At 37.0% G+C, this 27,289-nt stretch overlaps 1 protein-coding gene across 4 annotated transcripts in view; it reads right to left on the bottom strand.

The window, feature by feature from the left end:
• Positions 1 to 26,445, bottom strand: part of slc6a8 (solute carrier family 6 member 8) — a 41,730-nt gene extending 15,285 nt beyond the window's left edge. For 2 of the 4 annotated variants that reach the window (XM_084138595.1, XM_084138596.1), the window contains exons 1-7: positions 25,354 to 26,444; positions 13,176 to 13,307; positions 11,851 to 12,115; positions 11,179 to 11,311; positions 7,473 to 7,607; positions 7,107 to 7,210; positions 6,001 to 6,125 (exon numbers count right to left, since the gene is read on the bottom strand). In XM_084138595.1, coding sequence (XP_083994721.1) covers positions 6,001 to 6,125; positions 7,107 to 7,210; positions 7,473 to 7,607; positions 11,179 to 11,311; positions 11,851 to 12,115; positions 13,176 to 13,307; positions 25,354 to 25,639 — 1,180 coding nt within the window. In that variant the 5' untranslated portion in view covers positions 25,640 to 26,444. Of the gene's footprint in view, positions 1 to 6,000; positions 6,126 to 7,106; positions 7,211 to 7,472; positions 7,608 to 11,178; positions 11,312 to 11,850; positions 12,116 to 13,175; positions 13,308 to 20,498; positions 20,696 to 25,353 lie in introns of those variants that run through there. The other 2 variants (XM_084138597.1, XM_084138598.1) reach the window with 2 other exon arrangements.
• Positions 26,446 to 27,289: the final 844 nt, after the last annotated feature.

The raw sequence follows: 27,289 nt of genomic DNA, 5'->3' as shown, positions 1-27,289 counted from the left end.
ATGTTCCCATGACAACGCAGCACGGTGTCCATCAGTTGAATAGCTGTTCTTACAACAGAAATTTCTTATTATTGCTGTTAACATAACTGTTGCAAATAAATATAATTAAAATATATATAATATAATATTAAAATATGCGTTATATATCTGTGTGTGAGTGTCTCAACTTTAAAACTTGCCTTCTCATCTTTGGACCCTGCATTACCTAACATTTCTTATGAAACTTATTCAGACATAAGACGAAATGTGTGCAATGTAACTTAAGATTAATATCTTACCCTCATGTTCTTTTTCTCTATCATTTTTATTTTGTATTTATTTAATTTTTCAGCCATTGTTAACTCCTCTTTTCTCTTTTGTATTCTGAAGACATTGAACATATTGTTAATACATTCTGTATATTGTATACAAAGCATGTCCCAGCCGGGTTCGTCACTTATTGGGGTCCCCTGGAAACATTTCCGTTGTGGTCTGTGGTATTTGTAGCGCGTTTCTGTATTTGGTTGTGTTGTGAGTATTTGAAGCACATGTGTTGTAAAACTGATGAAGATGTTTTCTTAATTTGCGGGTGTTTTTTCTATTTGCATGTGTTTTCTTCAGTTGCAGCGTGTTGAGCTCTCTCGGCCACCGTATACCTCATCTGTCGTCATGATGCCAATGAATTGCAGAGCTTGAGCAAACATATCCACATCACTGTGATCAGTTGCTTTCTTAACTGCTGCTTTCTCACCGCTGTCATTTTGTTGAGTGTTTATTTTGTTATTGAGGAAAGCGCACAGCACATATTTACATATTCATTTAAACGTCGCTCTCAGCAGTGTGGAAGGAGTTGGGATGTTCATTAATAGTATATCGCTGCAAAGGTATTTCCAAATTTTACTACTAATCGATGAGTGAAAAAGAAAATTGCAGTGAGTATATAGGCGCCTTGTAGGCCTACGTTACGTGTGTACGAGTGCGAGCACAAGCAATAGTTGTTGGCTGCAGTTCAATTAACGGCCACCGGTGTCGCTAATAACAAGGGTTTCTGAATTCTACATATAGCCCATTTAATTGTCATTCAAATAATTGCGATTAATAATTCAATTCTGTTGTGTTCATGTCACTTATAGTGTAAGCCTAATAAGTTATTGTTTTACTTGGAATTATATATAATACAATAATAATATTATAATAAAATAGGCCTATATAATAATATAATATAGTCTGATTAAACCCACAAACCCTCATTTAGTATGAGGGATGACCTTTGACTATCTTTGTTTACTTAACAGTGTTTTTTTTTTTTTAATTCTTTGACAAAATGTGATTGAAATTTAAACTGCACTATGATTGCGGTTATCTCAATTAACTTTGATTAGATGGAATAACCATGATTAATCGATAATTGCGGCAAGCCTGACAACAAATCTTCCTTTTTTAATTTGATGGCTGATAAATGAAACCACGATACAGGGAAATTGAATGGAAATACAAGGTGAAGAGCCAGAAGAAGGATGTGTCTTATACTAACATCAAGTGACTGTTCTATGAGATTCAACACTGAACTGCACTGAAGTTTTTGTGCTGACAAAAGTTTGGAGAATGTTAGTGCTAGACATTAGCATGTTTCTATTGTGTTGGGGTTAAAACAGACTGAGTTTACAGCTTTTCCACACTTTGGCTTTGTCTCTCAAGATGGATGACCCTAATTGTGAAATGGCGCTAGGCTACGCTGTGCATGTCGGGCCTGCCTGTGTCGGCAGACGCTCGTAGGTGCTGACTTTAGGGCTGGGCTGTAGTAGTGGTGTAAATGCTAACATTAGATATCAGAGGTTTACCTGCGTTGGCAGACTGCTCCAGGACCCCTCTTGAAATCGAGATGTGCACATCTCAAGAGGCAAAGTTCCTGGTTAAATAATCCTTAAATTAATACTTAAATAAAGCCAAAATATAGATATAGAGATATAAATGAATATATATGAATCACAAGATATATATATATATACGGGACTGAAGACAATCAAGGAAAACTAGTCAAAGCATCAAATTTATGACGGGGAATCTGGTTCGCTTTCTAACTGTAACTGTCATCCGATTGTGTGCTGCAGGAAAATGAAAAATAAGAAAAAGCCACAAACAATGTGTCAATGGTTTCCTTCTCAAAGTTGTCTGGAAGTACAGCACATCACAACCCACTCGGACATCACAACACAAACCCACTGACACAAAAAGGCTCATTTAGACCTTAGGATCTGTTTCTTAACATCATACTGACACAGACAACACACTAGAAGACAAGGACCAACACACACGCAGATGAGATTTCACACACTCTCACTCATTCTGACAGACACACATTCAAAACATGTCTGTGTGTGTGCATATGTGCGTTCTGGATGTATTCTTAAAGGGGTCATATCATATTTTTTTCCCCCTCGTTTATAATGTTTTTGTTCTGAAAACATCATATTTCATAATTATTTTCAGCTTTTTTTTATCAGTAGCAATAGTTTGGGTTTCTGATTCTTGAAATTCAAGGATCCTAAAATTAAAGTTTACAGCTGAAATTGTATTTGTTGTAAAAATGAATAACTTTGCAACATTAAGGGCCAGATTTACCAAACAGGGCAAATTAGCGTGAGAGCGTAATTCCATAAAAGTGCCGATGGGAGTGGAGAGTTTGGTCTGGTAGTAGTAAATCACCTTGCATGATTCATTTAAATACTCTCTCCTCCCATACATTTTGCGTCTGAACGGGAAACTCCTAAAGGTCAGCCACAAAACTAACTGTGTCCTTGCCCTTTCAGTGCAAATTTTTCACTGCGTTTCTTTAGTAAATCCTGACAGTAGTTTTTTAACACCAAAAGAGGATTTGCGTCGCAGACGAAACACAATGAACGCTCTCATTTGCATTTGGAGCCTTGAGAGCGTTATCTTGCATTTGGATGCCTGGTGTTTATAAATGCAAAAGTGTGAGACACTTCTGGGAGGGAATTAAACCAAATCATTTTGATGACAGACTTTAGCTCAGGCATTTCACAATGACCAAACCAACATTTGAGATGCTGTGCAATGAAACTGATCCTCTGGTTAGTCCAGTTATGCAATCACATCCTCTGTTGAGGCAAAGTCATGTAAGTGTTTGTTGCGCATTGATAGATTTATAAACACGTTTTCAAACTAGTTTATGTGCATGTCTTGAAAAATGGATGAAAAATTTTCCACCTCAATTGAGCATTTTTAGAATTTATGTGCATCTTAGTGTGTCCATCCAGTGTTTCTTTTCCCGCTAACCCAAAATTTGTATAAAAATAGGAGGATGGAAACATTGTGAAGCTGCTAAATAAATGTGACTTGATTTAAATGCCATCTCAGTCATGACTAGCTACATTCAATTTAATTTGTTAATATTTACATTAATATTAAACTTAACTTGGCATTATGAAAAGCCCAGTGAAAAGAGCATGGACATGATTTGACCCCTTTAAAATATGCAGTACACCGGTAGGATATCAACAACACATTAAAGCTGCGATATGAAAATTCATTAAATGCAAGGACGTGAGGGTATAAAGTCAGTGGCATCTTGCCAGGTTATTCAAAAATGTTATCACTTCATAGTCATTTAGTCTTTCTGTGTGTCTCCTTCAGGCCAAGAACATGCTGTCCTTTACTGAGCCTCAACAAACCAGTGCACTGCTTCTGTGCCACCGCACAGCTGAAACTGATTTTAAAATGACAGTACTAATTTACTATGCAGGAGAAAGAGTAATACCATTTACACAAAATGGAGCTCAGCAACAATTGAAAAACTCTACAATTTTAAACCAGGTCTAATGAGGTTTATTTTGGGGCGGGGGGGTTGGGGGGGGGGGGGGTAGTCTTAGATTTCTTAGATGCTTAGGAGGTTAAACTATTTCATTTTGATTAATTAAATTTGTATAACTTTTGTACACATCAATGTTATTTAAATGTCATGCCCAAAGGTTCATTATGATATTGTTCATTTTACTGATTAAAAATCCAGTTAAATGCAAATGCATGCAGATGATGGGCCGACGAGTCAGTAAATCTAAAGTTTCTATCAAATATCATCTTTAGTTCTACAGAAAACACTGTTCAGTTTTCTAACAGCCAGATTGTAAAATGTTGCTTGTAAAAAATGGTATTAGCAAGCCTTTATTAAAAGTAATTTCTTAATAAAGCTTTAAAGGATTTTAATGTCACGAAATTATATCTTAATTATGCTAATGTCCATGTGTCTATAGAAAAGTTATACACAGTATATATATATATATATATATATATACTATATATATATATGTATATATATATATATATATATATATATATATATATTTGCTTTGAAACAATTTTCTCTCAGAAATGAGTAGTAATAGTAAATTTCACAAATTATTAACAAGAAACACATTGAATTAAATGTGAAATTTTGAAATAAGAAAGACTGAAACAGAATTTTCTAATAAAACATACTCCAATAACCGCTGTTTTCTTAAAAAAATAAAAAAATAAAATAAAATCAGTGTATGAAGATGATGGCTAAAAAACATAAATGACCTTCAGCTAACCGTCGCTTTTTGGATATTTAGTGATTTCCGAAATCTTCAAAGGGAAAAACGATTATAGTGTGCATTTTTTCTTTATGCAACAGATTTTATAAAGACATTTATGCATATATTTCCTTTTTGTAAAAAAGACATGAATCTAGTGCCAATTCTGGAGGATAGTCATGTTATGTACAGATCATTAGTGATAACTTCATAAAAATCTATGTGACAGATGGCCTGGTATTCACACTTAAATGTGAAACATGTAGGCCAATGTGTTATGAGCTACAGTAACACCTCTGCATGCGTGAGATGAGCCTATCCTGCACATCCTGCTCTGCATGCACAGATGAGAGATAAATTCATGCCGCATACCATTAGTCTAGTCTGTGATGTTCATTTCTATTAGAATGATCAGTATTTCACTATAGGTAACATAAACAAAATAAAGATTAGACTTGAAATGCCAATAAATGTCTGCTTTTATGTGTGCAAATCGAGGGATTGCATTCTGGGAATCATGTAGTCCTCATAAAGTGTTTGTGTTCATGGAGGACACAGCATACAGGAAGAAAACTGCACTAATTGTGATAGCAAAAACTCACAAACATACACACACACATACACACACGTATACACACACACACACACACACACACACACACACACACACACACACACACACACACACACACACCATTCAGAACAGACACATTAACATTAACATTAACATTCACACTCTCACACACACACACACACACACACACACACACACACACACACACACACACACACTATTCCACCCAATACAAAAATGAGTGACATACAGTTGTTGTTAATTCATGAACCATTATCTGTTATTTACCATTATAAACTCATAACACACACAAAAAAGTATGCATACACACACAAACACACACACACATAAAACGAACTGCTAATTGTCTGCTCCCTTTCACAGTAATATGACTAAGAGCAAATATCATTGTGTATAAATATAAACACGCTCTTCATTGACATTCTGTTTTCAGTGATACTGTCAAACCAACAATAAACATTTATAGTAATACACAATACAAGTCACATGTCACACTGCATTGAAATTCATTTACAATAGAATAACGTCATCATAGCACATATGTTCATGACTCACACAATGCATGTTTCGTTCATTTTCAGCAGATCTTTCTTGCATTAAATATTGATCTCATAAATGATTTACAAGAACCAGCCCCAGGTCAGCAATGCTTATGTGAACTAAAAACAAGTGGAAGTGAATTATTGAACACCTGCATTAAGAGGCACGTTGTTTCAGGCCTGGTACTAAGATCAGGGCTGGGTGGCACACACATCAAAAAGCTTTAAAAATATACATATGTTTGTCTTACTTCCCATTATAGTACATACATAATCTGTCACCTGTATTGAAGAAATTACTGTAGACTCTTACCCGATTCAGCCACTTTAGAGATGTCCACACCTTGCTCAGAGGCCATGAAACCCAAGATGGAGAAGACCACGAAACCAGAAAAGAAACTGGTGCCACTATTAATAAAAGCCAGAACAAAAGCATCCCTGAAAAGAGAAGAAAAACACATTAACTGCAGCTCGGTTGTGGCATGTGTGTTAATGCCAGGTGGTTGTGTAACACATTTGATGAAGCATATGTACCGTATGCAGTGTTATAATCTTTATGCCATAAATGCATTCATAATGTATAATAATAATAATGTCACCTTACTATCAATTATATCTTCTCTTAGTTTACTTCTCTCATTAAAGAGTATACTGCATTAAATAACATGATTTCATGATTTCAGAGATATCATGTACTTTAATGCACAGAACCACTTGAACTGTGGTTACATGCACTCATTTATTTAGAATTATTAATAATTAAACTATTTCATAATTAACAAAACCAATTATTTAATCATTAGTACTTCATACTTAAAAAATAAAAAATAATTCTACATTTAAATTAATACAAATAAATCATGAATAAAATATTAAATGGAAAAATTTATATTGAGGCATGTTTTATTTTTGTAGTTTACTAATAACATTCACTTCTAATTGAACACAAATTTTTATCAAGAGCGAAAAGCTGAACACTTTAGTTTACAAAACTTCATAGTAGCTTATTTGATTAGTCTAATTTTTCTTATTTGAATAATGACTTAAAAATAGGGCAGAATCTTCATCAAAATAAATTCCACTTCTTACCAAACTTTGTTTGTTCAATATTTTTTATTGGATTTTCAGGATTAAAAAAAGATATTGCAGATTTTTAATGCATGTATATATTCTGCCAAAGTGCTTTGTACATTAAATTAAAGGCAAATAACTGCTGATTCAGTGCAAATTTGAGATCTATTAAAGTGAGAGGCTGTTTGCTCTTTGCCAGCCACACAATCCACAAAGTCAGGGCTCTCTGATTGGGTAAACGTACTAGACACAACGTCTTTCGAAAAGAAAACACACTGGTTCAGAAAGATCGCAAGGCGACATAACAAAATGTGTCCTTGTCTGTTCAAGGCTGTGACGGAGGCTTACTTATAGCAGTCATTGTTGAATCTGTTATAGCTGCCCAAGGCGGTGAGGGCTCCGAGCCCGATAGCGTAGGAGAAAAAGATTTGAGTACCGGCATCGATCCAGACCTGAGAGAGACAGAAAGAGTAAAGACAGTCAGACAAACAGATCCACCTCTGAATATGAGCTCAAAGTGACTCCAGGTACTTTGGAGAGAAGTTGAAAAGTGCTTAGAAACAGAATTAAAGTGTTGTGTATCAGACCGAAAGTAGAGGGAGAAAAGTAAGAAAGAGTGAAGCGTATTGAATTTACATTTATACATTTGGGTCAAATCAGATGATTTCATCCAAAGAGAGGTATGAAGCTAAAGGAGAAAACTAAAAGTCTCACCTGTGCCTCTCCTAGCTTAGACCAATCAGGTTTGACATAGTACAAGATCCCATCATAAGCTCCAGGAAGAGTAACGCCCCTCACCAGGAGAATAATCAGGACCACATATGGGAACGTGGCAGTGACATACACAATCTGTGAAAAACAGAAAATAAAGACACACAGTCATTTGAACTGTTTTCATTGCACATAACTCGCTGCTTAGCTTATTAACTTATTATTTGCATTTTCTAAGGCTATTACTGTTAATATTGCTAATATTTTAGTGGGGTTTTTGAAGCATAAGCATTAAACTTTGCCACACACTCATCCTGCATCGCATGTGGAACAGCCGTGACCCTCAAGTCGTGTTTGTTAAGCAAAATGATGCTACTATTTCTCGACAATATCAGAATTATCAAAACACCCTAGCAATGATTTTGCGACGTCCTGAAAACCACCCACAACATGCAAGAATGGTGTTGCATGAGAAAACACCACTCATATATTTATTCACTCACACAATATTTTCTTCATTAAATGTAAAAAAATCAAGTTTTTGACAATGTTATTTCAATAAACGTCCTTGTTTGCTAGTCATTTATGTGCATTTAAGAGCATTTGCTAGACTGATCGTAGAAAGACACATCAAATCTAGATAACATCATCTAGTTTAAGCCAACATTATCTGTAGATTTATATCAGGGAATTTGCTGCATTGCATCTCTAAAATACTCTTTATCTCTCTCAGGTCTCAGCAAGGACAGTGTTAGTCACATGCTGAGCATTCTGTCATGTGAATAAGGCTGAGAAGCATGTCCCGCACGTCTCACTGCCTTCTGTTATCAGATCATTGCTGAAATTTTTTTTTTTTTTTTTTTGCAAGGAGAGGTTTATTGATTCAGTGGCCAAACGGTGTGAACTTTGAACTCTGACAATATGAGACGGATTGTTATCAGGGAGCATTTAAATGAGACCGGCTCATTCCAGGTGTTGCTGGTTTATGGACTTGGCTCACTGTATGTTCTTATGAGGCTGGCAGTCTTCAGTAATTGCTCCACATAGACAAACAAAAGTAGGACAGCCATTCTAGATCAAGCCCATCACATTAAAGCACTCCGCTCAGCCCCAGCTCTTCACAGACTTCAATTGTTCTTTCAAAACTCTCGCCTGAATTCCCTCAGGAAGGCGAGCTCAACTCAAAAAGTACAATGCTGCCCAGTTACGACAAAAACACGGTCACTGTTTATGATGTGCTGTGGATAGTAAGTGCTGTTTGAATTCTCCACGTCATTCTAACATCTTTGTCTGTCCAAAGTCCAGAGCACCATGTCATCTCTAGTAGTCCTGACAAGAACAATAATGAATCCTGACATATAATTGAAAAATGCCCCCATTACCTCTCAAACGCATTGATCAATAATGATTGAATCAGCCTATTACGATTATTTATAAAGGATCATGTAACACTGATGTTTGGAGTAATAATTGGTGAAAATTCAGCTTTGCCATCACAGGAATAAATTCCGTTGAAAAATATGTTCAAATTAATTATTAAAGTTATTTTAAATTGCAATTTATTTTGCACAATATTCCTATTTTTTATTGTATTTTTGATCAAAGTAATGCAGTCGTGGTGAGCATAAAAGACTTCTTTCAAAAACATTTACCAACACTAAACTTCTGAATGGTACTGTACAATCCCATACCATTCAAAAGTTTAGGGTTGGCAAATACTGCAGGACTACACATTTGTATTTTAATAATAGATAGCTGTCTGATGCACAGCCGTTTAAATCAAACACTTCTATACCAAAACTCCATTACCAGCTCAGACTTTAAGATTCAGTACATGCCACTTTCAAGTGTAATAAAGATGCAGAAATAGACCTGAACTAAAAATACTGTCAGTAAACAAACTCGGGTTTAATTCCCATGAGGCCTGTGAATCTGGGGTAATCTGCCACTTAGTATCTGTGCCCCGTAATAAATAATCAGATTCTGAAATAGCCAATTAGCTCACTGTGTGTGTGTGTGTGTGTGTGTGTGTGTGTGTGTGTGTGTGTGTGTGTCAGTCATCTGAATGAGCTTGACTCGACGCTTACTCACAGTGTCCTTTGCATCAATGAAAAACTATGAATTTGGCAACTAAATATTTAACTAAATAAACAAGTTTAGATAACCTAAATTCCATTATTTACCTTCCTTTACTGTTTTACTAGAAACATTAAACCCTGCTTTGAGCACACACAGGAGTAACACAGCGGAGGTATGTTGTAATACGAGAATGACCTTCTGCACAGCAATACGCAGCAGGAATGAAATGAAGTTATTATATTTCTAAGGGCTCATATGATCCCGCCTCCCAGAGAGAGAATATGGCTGTTGGCCATTTGTACGAGCACCTTATCACGTCCCACTGCAGACACTGGCTCGTGACCGACCAATCTCACAGAGCCTTCCTGACAAGGCACTTTGTAATATTTCCCGCCACACCCCCATGGCAAATAATGTTGCTATGGCTACCTTTCTGCCTCACTTCAGCTCTACTGTGACAAAGCAGCAGTGGGTGGAGCTATGCCAATCAAGGTTACACAAGAAAGTCACATTGCACTTGAGCTAAACAAGGGAAATGAAATAAGATGCATAAGATGCAGTCTTTGACATCATATTTTTATGAATTTATGTGAGGCATAACAACACGGTAAGATTACATAAGAACATATTAAATGACCTGCAGAGTGAATTAAAGTTAATTAAAGATTCAGATAAGATAAAAATGTTGGTTTCAACTGGCTGTTTGAATTACACTGAAATTACTAGGAATATACAGTATGCTATGTTCCAGTGAGCTGTTAGTGAGCACAGTGGCACAGAGAAAGTAAGAAACAATTACTGTAGCGTTTGAAAGTCCAATTCATACTAGTGAATTAGTTTGTTTGGAACTTATAAAAAAGTAAAAAAAATAAAAAATCACATATTTTAATCCCTAAGCAGCATTTGATGTCTTTTCTTCAATTCGTGTTCAAAATACAGTAATATTGTGAAATATTATTACAATTTAAAATAACTATTTTTTATTTTAATATATTTTAAAATGTAATTCATTCGTGTGATTCATTCGCAAAGCTGAATTTTCAACATCATTACTCCAGTTTTCATTGTCACGTGATCCTTCAGAAATCATTCTAATATGCTGATGTGAAGCTCAAGAAACATTTCTTATATTAATATTTTCGTGTCAACTGTGATGCTTTGTTTTCAGGATTGTTTGATGAATAGAACAATAGAAAGAACAAAAGAACAGCATTTGTTTGAAACAGAAATATTTTGTAACATTATAAATGCCTTTATTCATCGATTTACTTGATGAATAAAAGCATTAATTTCTTTCAAACATAACTGACCCAAAACTTTTGAATGGTAGTGTGTATTTAAAAATGTATCATCTCTTTACAAAACAGTGAGATAGTTATTGTTAGTAGCTTGTAATGTAGCTTGCAATTTTTCCAAAAAGTAGCTTGACTGTAGTTTAACTAGTGGCTAGTAGCTTCCCTAACACAAGTAAACAATAAGCTCTGACTGTTATGTAACCGAGCTTAAGATGCAGAGCAGGTATTTGATTCTCTGCTGTCCACGTGACTGCTTTTACCTGTCTTCAAGGTTCACACGTGTTATGAGAAGCACTAAATAAAGAAAGATAGACAGAAAGAAGAAGTGTCCTCACCTTTCCTGTTGACTTCACCCCCTTCCACACACAGAAGTAAACCATCACCCACACGGCCATAAGACACAGCACCATTTCCCAATTTATGACGCCTGGCTGGTCCAGCCCATCCGAGATGTTCAGAACCTTGTTCCTGAAATGGAGATAAACATTCATGAATGAAAGCACTGTATAGCACTCACAAAGTTTTGCTTCATTGCAGGTTTTATTTTAATTTATAACTACCTAACTCATATGAAGCTTGAAAGTGATGACTTTCCAGAGGTATAGTCTACAGTCCCTGATGACATGAAAACTAATCATGAGCCGTTCTGAACGGTCAATCCATGTGCTCTGTGAACAGATGTCCTTCCAAATCTGAGATCTCACCTTGCATAGCCATTATGAAATGCCTGTAGATTCATAAACCTCATACACAGATCCAGATTGTACAGGCAGCACCACGTGACCAAATGTAATGCCACGGGTTCATTATAGGCAGTGAGCGAATTATGTGTTTAACCGGCTCTGACATGTGGGATTAATTAACAGTAAATCAACATGTCCAAGTAAGAAAAGCAAGTAAAATTTTAACAACAAAAACACATAACTCTTGTAAAGAGTGGTTGTTATATCAAAGGCATTTCAAATATTGCAGAGAGAAATGAATGGCTTAAAAAAACAATCACTCACTCCCAAAATTCAATAATAGGGGAACGCCCATTAGCAAGCTCTTCGCACGTCATGTTGCCAAATGTGGAGTTGCCAATGGTGCCGTTGTGGCAGTCGGAGTGGTGGAAGATCTCAATGCAGTTCTCTGAGTTCCATGGGTTGTCGCAGGTGGACCAGGGCAGCGTGGAATTGAATGACTTTATTAAGTAGTAGAAACCCCAGGCAAGTACCATGATGTAGTACGTGTTACAGAAGAACACAATGACCATGGAGGCAAAGCCAAGTCCTAAAACAAACCAGTGAAAGACAGCATGAAACAGCACTCGCAATGCATTTAACTTAAATCAGTTAAAAATAAACCCCTTCAGGTGAACAGTATCCCTTATATAACATGTACTGATGAATCATGAATTCAGACAGGAAATAGAGTAAAATAGAGGCAGGCAGATTTTTATTTTTAAGTATTTTTTTTAATTTTTTTTTAGGATACTATGCATCCTGATAAAGTTCCCTTGGCCTTTGGAATTAAAATAGCCCCACATCATCACATAGCCTTCACCATACCTAGAGATTGGCATGGGGTACTTTCCATAAGATCATCTCTCAATGCAAATCAAACTAGCTTTTAGGCTAACTGAAATAAAATCATGCCAATCTCTAGGTATGGTGAAGGCTATGTGATGATGTGGGGCTATTTTAATTCCAAAGGCCAAGGGAACTTTATCAGGATGCATAGTATCCTAAAATTTTTTTTTTTTAAATACTTAAAAATAAAAATCTGCCTGCCTCTATGGGAATTTAACATAGGGGTGTACTCACTTATGCACCATGTATTTTAAGGAAGAACATTTATTTATTTACGATACATTATTCATTCACAAAGAAAATTGGTGTCCTTAAAGGTTGGATTTTTCCTAATTTTTTAAATTAAGGCATTAAGTTCAATTTCCAAAATATGATTTTTTATTCCTCTTTTTAGTCAACTTTAGCATGGGTGTATTCACTTATGCATTTCACTGTATATATATTATGTACAGGTGATAGTAGGCGATAAGATATTATAATATATAAAATATTGTATTATATATAATATTTTTGTATAAATTATCATTTATATATTAATAAATACAAAATATTACTACACATAAAATAGCTACTTTTAATGTGTTCTATTTTAATTTATAATATAATACATTATAATATAATAAAATAATAGGATTCAAATGATAATATATATTATAAAATTAAATTAAATAAAGAATGCATGTGCAATGTTTTAAGGAATAACCTAAAAAAGCATCATAACTTAAAAAAAGTAAGGTAATGCATAAAGATGCAGAGCAAACCTTTAAAAAGAGGGGCAATGTTCCACACATTGATGCTTCCAGCTTTCATAAACTGACCCAGCGCAATCTCCAGGAAGAATATCGGAATGCCTCCCAGAAATATGAACAACACATAGGGAATGAGGAACACTCCTGTGAACACACAGCAATAGAGAATGACAGAGAGTGATGTTAAAGACAACATGGAATGACATTCACAACCTAAGTAAAGTTATTGCATCTTGATGCAAGAATAGGAATAATTGTTAGAATAACATGCAATTACAAATCATTCACAATAAGACAAGAAATGTGTACTAAAGGCTCGATTTGAAGGTCAAGCACTTGATATGAAATACAAAGAATTGCATTTTCCATTCATTCGAGTCATAAGATGTCATAATGTCCAATAAAAAAATACCTAGAAACATAAACTGAGGTCTCATGATGCATATAATGCCAATTAACCCCCAAAAAACAACACATTTTACACATCTTTAAAGTATTACAAAACAGGTGACCATTTTAACTGAGGGAATTATCTGCTATTTGTGCACAACACCTCCACATGTTTGGATTTGACTGCTGCTGGCTGCATTAGCATTCATCATGTGGTCTGCGGCAGTACGCTGACGCGTCGGCAGCAATAAACCTTCGCTCGACTGATCTGAGATTGACAGCCACAGTAGCGGCTTAGTGAGGGGGTTGGTCGCCGGTGTGATGCAGATTATCCACTGAAAACAGAGCTGGCATGCTCAATGAAAGTCTTGTTGACGTCACCCGCCAATCATCGGTGAGGTGACTGCAGGGGAGGATGGGTGCGTGTGACAGACAGAGAAAAAAAAGGATACGATGGAAAAAAAGGCAGAGTGGGACGCCGCTATACAAAGTGACATGCTTACATAATGCTAGCTCTGCAGGCTAGCTGCTACACGGCCAATTTAGAACTAATGCAAGCCAGATAATCTAAAACAATCAAACAACAACCCCTGTTGCTAATTTAAAAACACTGATATGAATGAAGTGGCTTCTTTGGGAGCACTGCCCGGCTTCCATTCAGAAAACGACAGCTTTCGTCGGACTCGTGACTCAGAAAGAAGCCTTTTGATGAACTGCCTACAGAAGGAAGCACCGAACACAATGTGCTGCACAGATCTCCAGACCGCAGCTGCTATGTGAGTCTATTCCTCTGTGAAAAAAAGGAAAATATGCATATGTGGGCTAGTGTCGGGTTGATTTGCAAACAAAAGAGAACACCATGGCAATGCCCCGTGAGCGGATGATGCATGAGAATGTGACTGCGGGTCAATGCGTGGACACGTACACAGCTACAGCGGAATAAAACAAGCGTGACTCACACACACACACACAGTCTTGCGCGTACTGCAGTGGCTGACGTCGTGCGCATAGAGCACCTGACTCTGTGTCAGCGTGTGCTCAATATAATGCTCTCAGAAAAGTGAGGAATCTTTTCAGCTCTTTCTCTTCCAATACTGTACATAACACCAAGGGTTTCATTCCTAATGGTGACTACTGAGTTAATTCAAGAGGAAGTAGGTACAGTACAGCAGAAGTACACAGTGGTAAATAATCCCACATTGGGATTGACATCTTCCCAAAATGTAATACTAACTGATAATCGCCATTTTGATGTAGCATTTTCTGCTTGAGATCTCATGTTTAGAATGTTAGAATTGTTTCTGTTATTATTTAGAACTGATGTGGGTATTCCTGGTGCGTCACTAATCAAAAATCAATCGCGAATCAATTACTAACTTTTTGTAATCACTAAATTATTTTAAAATGTTTTTTTATTTTCTTAATTTTTAACCTCATAAATGTCTTTACTGTCACTTTTGATCAATTTAATGCATCCTTACTGAAAAATAATAATAATTTATAAAAAAAAAAAAGCAATCTTATTGACCCCAAACTTTTGAGATTGTGATCAGAGTTGCCAAGTCTGCTTATGATACGTGACTTTGGGCTTCTTTTTTTTGCTAAGTCTTTTAAATAAAAATCACAAACTATGTTTTTTTTTGGGCTTATTCGAACGAATTTACCATAAACTTTGTTTCTTTACATTTATGGTCGCTGTTTTCTCCAATACATTGATTGACACTGTCCGCTCAGCTATAGCCAATCAGCACAATCATAAAAGTGCTGTAGCGTAATTCGTCCTCCCACATCCCGCCCCCTCCTCCCCCTCCTTGGAGAAAAATCACATTCAACGTGTAGGCATGTAATGTTGTAATCCAAGCGATGATAGTTTGTAGACGAAAATTGACATATGTACATTTTCACAAACAACGCCACCAACAGAGATGTACATGATGGAGAGGAAACATGGGAGATGATGGACGGTGCAGGGGAGGAGAGGGACCTAATTTAATTTTAAAATAATAAAAAGCTAATAAATTATAATCAACATTTCATGTCCATTTATTTATTTATTTGCTGAGTAGCCACAGACACTTTAAAAAAGTTGCTTGAATGTCTAAGTCATTTAAACGTAAATTACATTAAACTGACTCATATTACATAAAAAATTAGTAGAATCTTGTATAACTTAGAAAAAAGTTGAACATTGTGTAACTTATTTTGATGAGTTGAAGCTATGTAAAAACATTTGTTGTCATAACTTACTGATGATATAATTTTTTTTTACAGTGTAATAATTCTGGATATTATTCAGTCAGCTGCTCGCTGAAATACAAAATAAACCCTATAAAGGAGTATTTTGCAATAATGACTGAACACTGACAGTACATTATCCCTTACTTAACTTCCACTAGCTCACGACTAGACAGCCACCTCAGGTGTGGAGAAAATTTGTTAGGCCGTGTGTCCACCAAAGCGTTTTCGCCGAGAGTTGAAGAATGTTCAACTTTGGGTAAAACGCAGTGCTCATCTCTGTCACTTTTTACCTAACCGTCCAATCACAGTGGAGGAGGGGCGGGACTAATACCACACTGACCAACCGCTACATTATGCTTGTACAACGTCAACAGATGACAACAACAAGCATAATAACGGAACAAAATCATTTAAAACAAGTGCCAGAGAAAATGCATTACATTGTATAGAGATTTTAATATGGAATCAACACAGAAACAAAATATGTGTGAAATGAGATACTAGTAACACTTTCGCGCATATTCCGTATCATAACAAGCATGTCTCAACTGAAAAAAACGCAACGCTGCCAAAACGCTCTCAAGCGCCCACAGCTAGGCGTTTGCAGCAGAGCGCCTAGCGTTTTCAGCTGGCTAAAAACGCTTTGGTGGACACACGGCCTTAAGCTTTCTATTCTGGATGGGCTTAAAATGCATTGAGAGTTAGCGATCGCAACGGTGCTGAAACCTGTTTGCCAGTTTGCCTGCGAAGCCCCGCTGAGAAGTTCGCATAATCCTGTAAAGCACACCCAGGAAGCGCTTTCACTCCTTTCTAACGAGCAGCCCTTAAAACACAGGCAGAACTGATTGGATTCTTGGGTAATGAGGGGAGGCTATAAATATAGATTCCCACACCTCCCCCTTACAGAACAGATGGATATGGACACTCTGTCAACACATATGGCTCACTCCACTCAGAAGCCAATGATATTGTTTGCATGTAATACCAGGTGAAAATCGACTTGTCTCCAGCATCAGTATGTACTGTCGGCTAGCTAGAACCACATGCATTCAAATAAGAAAAACACTATTCTAGAAATGTAGTATGTTGGATTAATAAGTACATTATTCATTTTAGTCCCTTTTTGGCTTTTTTTGGTAAAGACTCTCAAAGGCTCATTATTATGATTTAGTAATTCTTTGTAATGTAGAACAATGTTAGCAATGTTATAATATAATATTCTTATTCATATAATATTCTTTCTCAGTCCTGAAACTCAAACCATTTTTATCACCTTGTTTAAGATACTACAACAACAACGATATCACAAACTGACATGATCATACTTGTTCTAGAATAATAAAAACATGCAAGGTTTGGCTCATGTTTGGGAAAAATAAGATTAAAATGCATGTAGTTTTGCATGATTTGAGGTATTAATCATGTCCTTATGCACATTTTTGTGCAAAAAGAGGAAAAGTTATGCTTCATACTTTATTCAAAGTTTACTCAAATCCCTAACTGTAAGTATTAGCAGTAGTGATGGTGCTCAGCAAGAATCCCTAATAAATGCTCTAAAACAAGAATATTGCAACTAGACTATTAAAACTACTAAGCGCATATTGACAAATTGTCAGCATATTGAAATAACAAGAAGATGAATTTACGGAGAATCTAATACACAATGGCTGAACCCTAAAGCACCCACGGTTAGGCCCCAGTCAGAAAAAGGGGATTAAAAGATTAACAGACGCTCTTCTTAATCGCCCGTCCATGTGGAGCGAGGAACTGATGTCAGTTAGGCAAGACGCCAACATGTTCTAATGTGCTGGCATCACTGGCCTTCTCATGCCTAACCATTGAGAAACAGACACATTGAAACAATGCGCATTTTGAAATGTCATTTGCAATATAGGAATTTGAAAATCCACTTTGTAGGCTTGGAAATGTTGGAAATTACATTTTGCCAAAGTTTTACTGGTATTGATGATCATCGTGATATAAATAAAAATTTAATTAGGGGTATGGCGATAATCATGATATTTAAAAATGAGCTGTACACATATGATTATGACACATAAATAAACCAATAAATAGGGTGATGTGAGATGTGTTCCATAATGCTCACGTGTAATTTATGTTTCATTCATACTCGTAGCCAGAGGGCGCCGTCGCACAGAAAGTCCACAAGTGAGATTCACAGGAGTAATAAAAACCCTTATATGGACAAACGCATACAGATATTGCTGCAGCTGAATAACTTGACCTTATTATATATTAGAATCTATATCTTAAACATATGTATGTATATTATCAATGCATTTTAAAATTATCGCGACGTGGACGATTCTGCATCGATACAGTCATAGACCATAATCGATTATAGCCTACTGTTTCTCTGATGTCATTCATCATATACGCGCTACTCGCGCTAGCGTAAAATGGCGGAGGGAGGCGAAACACAAAAGCGAGTAATAAAAAATGCACCCACTATTTTTAAATTTACAGCGTGAGCTCGAGTGTGTGCATGCGCGTGCGTGCAAGGCTTCGAGCGTGTGCGTGCGTGCGTATGTACGAGGCTGTATGTGTGTGCGTGCGAGTGTGCGCAGGTTGAGTGCAATTGTGTTTGTGCGAGTGTGTGAGCGTTATTGTAACTTAAGTACACTTGACAGTTTCATGCACTTTTAGTATTTACTAGGTTTGTTCTAAATAGTACTTGAATCGTGAGACCAGTGACGATTCACACCCCTAATATATACATATGGAAAGCAGGCCAAATCTAATGCAATGCATATATACAAACATTTCTGTGTCATGTTTCTTAAAACGTGACATTTCCTTAAAAAAAAAGTGAATACCAGGAAGATAAAACCAATCTGCTTTGTTTGTGTGCTGAAGCACAATCACAATGCCAGATTGTTATTAAAGACTGTCAGATCGGGGAGATTTTAGAAACGCTGTGATACCGTATTATAGACACAGCAGCCAAGGACGGGTAGAGGGCTTTACTGCAGAGATCATAAATCTACTATGTGGCCACCATTCTGTTCAGCTTGGCCTCTCTTAACTCTGAGACACCGCTACATAATGCTGTCACCTGGCAACAGAAAGACTGGACTGTGTCTGCGTCTCGCATGTACATTCTGTATATGAGTTAGCGACACCACAGTGTCAATCTGAGCGGCTCAATGAAAGATTTGTTACCTTAGATAGCAGCACAGACATAAGAGTGAGCACCTCGCTGAACTGACTGCAGAGCTGTATAAAGAAACAGATAAGGCAGCTAATGTGACCTATGACCTCCACCATAAAATCTTGCAGTACAGTATGAGGCTGTTTGCTATCAAATAACAATCTTAAATTGTTACGGTAACAAACTGCAAACATTCACAAGTATAAGAGATTTGACCTACAGATTAACACAACAGGGGGTCTCTTAACTTTAAGTGGTTCACATCAAGAACTTTAGACTGTTTTAATATAATCTGAGTTCTCTACAGGGAATTAGGAAAATTAGCAGACCTTCACTACAGGTGTGGAGAAATCTCTTGTGAGGTCTATGGGAAATAAATTAGCTCACGAGTGATTTGGCTAGAAACGGATTAGCAACACTGTATCAAAACTGCAAAGTCTCTAGATACAAACAACTGAAGTTATGGAGGGACGCAGAGAAACACTGTCCTTGAGGCTTTAGCAACACGATATATTAAATTAAGTGTTCACCCAACAATGAAAATGTACTATTTACACATCCATAAGTCGTTCCAAATCTGTATGACTTTGTTTCTTGCATCAGAGTTCTTATTCTTAACTAAAAATAAAGCATTTTCTTAATGGAAATAAAGCTGAAATAAAATTAAAAATAAATATTAGATTAAAAAAGTAAAATGTCACCGTGGCAACTTTTTGAAATATAATAAGTTGAAGTACTAAAATTACTAAAACTGAAATCAAAATAAATTACAGATAAATAAAAAATATTTAAAAAGTTATAAAAATGTCAAAAACATAATTAAATTACTAAAACAAAAACAAAAAACACTATCTTGCATGGAGCACAAAAAGTAAAAGTAGAATGTCAAAGTTGATTTATTCCAATGAAAGTAGATAAAGTGCATACAAATTCATAAAAGCATCATAAAAGTAGTAAATAAAACTCATGCACTTTGTTTCAAGTCTTCCAAAGTCATATATACATATTTTTTGGTAACACTTTCCAATAAGGTCTCATTTGCCTAACATTAGTTAATGTATTAACTAACATTACCTAACAATGAGAAATACATTTGTTACAATATTTATTAATCTTGCCGGGTCGTGATCACCATTCACTTTCATTGTATGAAAAAGAGAAACTTGGACATCTCCTTCCAGTGATACAGGTTAATAACAGTATATAATCATTTTTATTTTTGGGTGAGCTATTTTTTTTTTTTTTACGACAAACTTAAAAGATTGCATGGGTTTGAATTTGACCTGTGGCTAAATTTGTCTTCTGAGAGTGAGGAAAGTAAATATCACAAGTATCTCACAGACTCAACCTGTGAACACTGAGTAAAAGAATGTGTGACATGATCCGTATTTACTCTCCTTTTGCCAGCAGGACCTTTTTGGTCTTTGAGAGGTCTGATTTGATTTGGCATAACAATTCAAGATCCTGTCAGTTTTACAGACAAAGACGACACATTGTGTTTCGAAACCTGTACCAGGACACTGTAATTCTGTTACCTTAGAGATCCTTGTTGGGGGTAAAGAAAGTATTTGAGCATGAAGAGCTCTAAGAGTCAGCCAATTCTCACTAGACACTCATGCATCTCATATTTCTCAAGCTGGCACATCTTATTTGAATCACTTATTGTTTTCGGGAGAATTGATGGTCTTCGTGAAATGTTCCCAGCAGTTGGTTTCCATCACCTTTCCCCTGTACCACAGGTGGTGGAGATTTCAGATCCAAAACACACTGACATCTTCTCTATCTAAATAACCAGAACACAATGAAATCAAGTTATCCATCAAGACCAACTAGAATTGCAACCCAAGTGCTAACACAACATTGACCTAGTCTTGACATTTCACTCACAACAGGAATTCAGGGCAGTGCCAAAGACAAACACTGCTTTTAGACATGAACACTGTTACAGTTCACATATTCAGCGTAACGTTATACATCTTGACAAGATTTGTCTATGGGCCCTATCTTGCACCCAGCGCAATTGACTTTGTACACCGACGCATGTATCATTCCTATTTTGCACCCGCGCAAAGCGCGCTTTTCCCTCCACAAAAGCACGTCGCTAAACTAGGGAATGAACTTGCGCTCCCTGGGCGGTTCAGCGCAAAAAAGGAGGCGTGTTCCGGCGCAAACGTTCCTTCATGCTATTTTGCAGGTTTAGAAAACAATTGCGCCACTAACCAGGAAAAACTAGTTTAAAGTCAGTGGCGCGTTGCGCATGTTATTCATATGCTATTTTAAGGGCGCATGCTTGGCCATAATCAATGTAGCGTGTGCACAACGCGCATACACTTTGATTCTCTCATCTACACAGAAGCAGCAGTTTTCATTTTTGCAAATCATATATTATTACGATAGATAGATAGATAGATAGACAATTTATTATAAAAGCATACATCTAGCTTACACATTTACCCAAATTATCATACGCCTTTTTAACCGAAGTTAATTTGGGTGGGTTTCTCCATCCCCAACGTCCCTGACGAGAGCGTTGCTCTCCTTGGCTGTGAACCGCTCCTGGCGCGCGCCTGGCAAATCCGCCATTATAATAGGAATCCGCTTTAGAACAAAGCGCGCCTGCTCTTAAAGGGAATGTGAGATGACGCTCTGATTGGTTTATTTCACGTTACGCCCAAACCACACCTATGAATAATGAAGCTACTTCAGACCAACCCATTTTAGATTTGCGCCTGGCGCAAGAGTCATTTATCCCGCTGGGAAAATAGCAACAGCGTCAAGACCCGCCCACAAAGTTACTTGCGCTTTGACACTTGCGTTTCAGATCGTTAAAATAGGGCCCTATAAGTGAATAGGACAATATTGGAATTTTCCCAATGATAGTGGGAGACTATCCAGACTAGCATTATATTCATTCTGTTTGTCATTTCTCATCATTCTCTCTAATTAAGATCTAGCGAGGATGCCGCTATTAAGCAAGTTATTCTGTAAAGTGATTTGCAACTATCCCATATGTGTACTGTAATGTAATCAGGATTCGACAGTGAGGCTTATGATGTGCAAATGATCCACGACTTAATGTTTAATAAAGGTAATTTTTCATTAAAGAGGAAATTTTATGCTCTTTTAAGTCTTGATTTTGTTTTTAGGGTCTATTAGAATAGGTTTTCATGCTTGAATGTTCAAAAAACATTATTTTTCATATATTTTACATTTTTGCAGCACTCTCTTCCCAGTCTGTCAGTATCGCTCTGTTTTGTTCCTGTCTCTATGAAGCCCTTCCTTCTGAAAAACGCAATGTACTCTGATTGGTCGGCTGGACCAGTGTGTTGTGATTGGTCAACCGCTTTGAGCATGCTTCGGAAAAGTCACACCCTTACCACAACCGCGAGTTTCAACACACTACTAACACAACACTAGGGCTGTCACAATATTAGATTTTTCACACTGCGGTTATTGTGGCCAAAAGAATTCACGGTAACGATATATTGCGATGTCTATAGAAACCTTGAAAAAAAATGTATCAGTCAAATTCATCTTTACAAGTATTTATTTTGTGTTTTGCTTTCTTTTTTAGCCAATGAGTCACACCATTGCATACAACAATTACAACAATTGAGACTCTGGCTTCTTTGACACTGCCACGAGAGAGAAAATACTGTCAAGTTCAACAGTATTATAAATAAGCTTTAACAACACAACTAATAGCTTAACCTGTTAACTTGCGTTCCCATTTGAACCCAAATCCGAGAAATTACATACCCAAATGAAATAGTTCATGATGCCTTTGGACTTTAAACATTGTAGACTAATTTTAACAGAGAAAAGATCATTTGGAAGCTTGCTGTTATAGTGCAGTGGAGATCTGAACAGCACACGTTGCTATTTGTGTTTAAACTAAACTCATTTAAGCCTTGCCAATTTAAACATTCAAGCGCAAGAAGACGCGAAAAAGAACTTGATCGTTCTATGAGAAGATTGTGTGTGTGCGCCCTCATCCGAAACGTGTTATTAATGTTAATCTAACAACAAAAGACAAGGAAATCACTCACTGCTCTTCACTGAATAGCTTTTGTAACTTTTATAATGATTCATCTTTATTTAGTTTCTACAGTGAAGATTATGTTGTTTTACGTTTGATTACATTATACATTGTCTGTACCTGGAAAGCTGTGCTGTTGCTTGTATTTGAATAATTTGTTCTTATTTGTCCCATAACACATACCGAACCGTACCGAAACCGTAACCCTAAAACCGAGATAAAAACTGAACCGTGAGTAATTTGAACCGTTACACTCCTAATCCCCATACATCAAGACAAAAAAGTATGGCCATTCATTCAGCAAATGCTGGACGGCATCCAGAGCGATGGGGACACGGGGAGACAGCTTCGTCATTCAGGCAAACACAATGGATGTCTTTCTAATGGGGTCTTAAAGTGTTACCCAGACTTGGCCTTCACATTCTATAGCCATCAGAAGATGACTCATAGAGCAAAAAAGAGAATCAATGGCGAAACAGTGACGATAATGATGAGAGGCTCACCATGACTACTAATGCTCCTCGAATCCGTCATTAGCCAGCAACTATCACCCTGTAGCCAAAGACCGGTTGTCCACTGATGCTAAGCAGGGCTGAGCCTGGTCAGTACCTGGATGGGATCCCTCCTGGGAAAACCAGGTTGCTGCTGGAAGAGGTGTTAGGGAGGCCAGTAGGGGGCGCTCACCCTGTGGTCTGTGTGGGTCCTAACACCCCAGTAAAGTGATGGGGACACTATACTGTACTGTCAAAGAGCACCGTCCTTCGGATGAGACGTTAAACCAAAGTCCTGACTCTCTGTGGTCATTAAAAATCCCAGGATGTCCTTCGTAATAAGAGTTTAACCCCGGCATGCTGGCCAAATTTGCCCATTGGCCTCTGTCCATCATCACAGCCCCCAATCATCCTCATATACAGTATATACTGAGTGTCTTCATCACTCTGTCTCCTGTCCAGCATTAAGCTGGTGTGTGGTGTGGTGGTCTGGTGCAATACCGTCGCATCATCCAGATGGATCATGATGCACATTGGTGGTGGTTGAGGAGATTCCCTCCTTCTAAAGTGCTTTGAGTGCAGTCAAAAGCACTATATAAATGTAACTAATTATTATTATTATTATTATTAGACAACGGCTGTGTCCCAAAGCCTAATAAGCTGACTACTTAGACAGCATTTTGAGCATCATAGGCACCTTTGTGTTTAATAATGTGTTTAATAAAGACATGTTGTTAGCCAAATTAAAATTGCACTAAAGCTAAATGAAACTATTTATAAATTGTTTACACACATTTATTTTTTCAATTATATATACTTAAATTTAAGACTCAGCCAAGATTTGTCAGATAAAACCCTGAATTTGATCTTAAAGCTATTTTTGTCAGGTCATGTGTGACCTCTAATGGTTGCATAGAAATGTGTGACCTCTACTTGTGCTTTCATGCATTGCATTCATAGAGCATTTTCACCTTCAATATCCATTTATAGCTGCATTTGCCACTCTGAAATACAAGAGTACATGCAGAGTGAGCGATAATAAATGAGTGCTGATTTAAGACACTAGTCTAAAGTGAAAGTGAAAAAAAGCCAAACTGGATCATCTTACAGACATTCGATCCAGCACGTACTATGCGCACTTCTACTGTCTATGGCTAATTCATGGGGAACTGGTGTACAGACACATTTGACAATCACACCAGCTTTATAATTATCATTAACAAACTAATCCAGTTTAACAAAATAGTTTGAAATGCCATTAAACTTTAATTCATTCTGTATTGTCACTTAGTGGCCCCCAAAGTAGTATTTAAACTGAATAAAACAAAAAATGCTAAAGCTTTTTAAAAGACATTTTGTATTCGTTTTTAACAGTATATCTATTGCTTTATCATTAAAAACCAACTAATCAACTTTAAAAGCAAAACTTTGCTGGTAAAGTGTGTTTGTGCTAGGCTACATTTTCTTTTAAATAAATGCCATTTGGTTTTATTTTTTTATATAATACAATGATATTCAGATTATGAACAGAGACGGACCGATATTGCCTGCCAATATTCATGTCTTCATTTAATCTTTTATTTAATATCATGACTAACGAACAACATTGATGACACTAAAACTAGCCCTCAACATTAAACCACTGGACGTTAAACAGGAAACAACAGTGTTCACAGCTTACTATTTTAAGGTATTGTTTGGATTTGCAATTTTTGTTCAGCCACTGAGTGCATGAATGAATGAATGAATGAGTCACACACACACACACGGGAGGTGTCTTCCACCGTGCAAGTGACGTCACAGACTAATGACGTCTCATCTAAACTGAATGGTATCTGAATGTGCAGCGGAGAGTCTTACCTCCACCATTTTTGTAGCACAGGTAGGGGAAGCGCCAGACGTTCCCCAGACCCACGGCGAACCCCACACAGGACATGATGAAGTCCATCTGTCTGGTCCAGGTCTCTCGCTCAGGGTAGCCCTGCCTCTTCTCCACCGCAGAGATGGCTCCAGTGGCCGCGGGTCCCCCGTTAAGGGTCCCATTGACGCCTTGATGCGCGTTTCCATTGGGAATGAGATGGCCCTTCTTCTCCTCCACCAGGACCATGTTCAGGGCGCAGTCTGCGTCCAGAGAGGATTTCTCCATCTCTCGTGTAAACAAAGCAAATCAACCTCCTCACGAGAAGGGCTTAAATCAGCAGTCAAAAATAAATATTTGATCTCTTATTGTTTTTGGACTAAGTCAGTTTCAGTTGTCTTTTTACACCAATATGTCCCTTTTGTTCCTCTTTAGGTGCACAGGATCTGGTCCTTTATCCTTTTATTTAATAAAATCAGCTGTGTTATTCTTTACGAATGTATTTTTTTATTTTATTTATTTTTTTATTCCGTTGGCAGTTTGATTTTCTCGGCGAAATTGGCAACGGTTTTGTTGGTTCGTTTTTATCAAAAAGCGCGATTGTAAAATAAATAGTAGACTTTAAAAGAAAAAAGACACCGATTTAAAACAGCACCTTCAAAAACAATCCACGAAACACTTAAAGGTGAGTCTGAAGAATCGCATGGGAACGTGAATCTCTCAGAGAGAAGGCGACTGCGGAGACGGTAAAACCAAAGCGGCCCTTTGCGCGCGCGGATCAGATGAATGTAATGGAATTACATTCACGAATTGATCGCTTAAATCTCTTCAGACCATTGTTCTCATCGGTATTAAACACCCAGAATGTATAAATGAGACGCTATTCGGAGTCTACAGAAGGTGCGGCTGCTGCTGTCCCTCTGCGTGCTGACTGACTGTCTGATGCGTCCGCGCGAAGCCGCTCGGTGTTTTAACGGGCTCGGTAACGTCATTTGAAGCTCATCCCTCCCCCTCTGTCCCGCTTAAGGAAAACAGGGAATGGAGAGCTCACGTACGCCGCACACTACATACTGTATACTGCATACTACACCGCAAGTGCGATTCTAGCTCACTGGTGCGCTGCGCGAGATCAGATATGAAAAATGTTCAGTGCAGTTTGATCGCCACACAGCGCATTTTTAAAAAATTTAAGCTGTATAAATCAAGGGCAGTAAAATGTGATGTACACAAGCATAGATATGTATAGATAGATATATAAAATATTTTTTCTTTAAAAAAAAAAAAAAAATCTAAATGAGAGCCCTACAAAATAAGCAAATAAAAAGTGAATCAAAAATAATTAGATAGGCCTAACAGATAAAAATAAATAAATAAAAAAACAACTTGTTTTCAAAAACTGTTAAATAAAGATAAAGATTTTGGGGGCTGGAATAGGGGAATGGGGCAAAAAAGACCATTACCAGTCATTCAAAATCTGTAAAAAATGTATTATAAATTAATTTAGAATTCTTTTACCATTACATGTCACATGAACTATGCTTATCCATAAACCTTAAATAAAAAAAAAATGCTTATATAAATAATATAAATATAGTTTTAATTGTAAAATAAATAAATATATATTTTCATTTTAATGTTTTTTTTTTATTATTGTCTTTTGGGACTAGAAAGACAGCAATCAGCAGAAGTGGGAAGGGACTTTTTAGCACATGCGGGCAGTCTGTCAGTAGATGCATGGTGTGGCATTCCAAACATACCCACAGCAGGCCACGTAGTGCCGTGAGGACTATTATTCATCAAATACACCCATCGGGTTTTTTTGCATTTCAAAGTACGTAAGCCTCCATCTGACCACAGGAGATCCTGTTGTTCCATCTGGAAAATTACAAACTTCCATGAATCACTGCAGATTTTTCATTGATTTGACATGCTCTGCCA

Source organism: Abramis brama (genome assembly GCF_963993115.1).
Source record: "Abramis brama genome assembly, chromosome: 16".
NCBI lineage: Eukaryota > Metazoa > Chordata > Actinopteri > Cypriniformes > Leuciscidae > Abramis > Abramis brama.
This window is presented reverse-complemented; position numbering and strand designations above follow the sequence as displayed.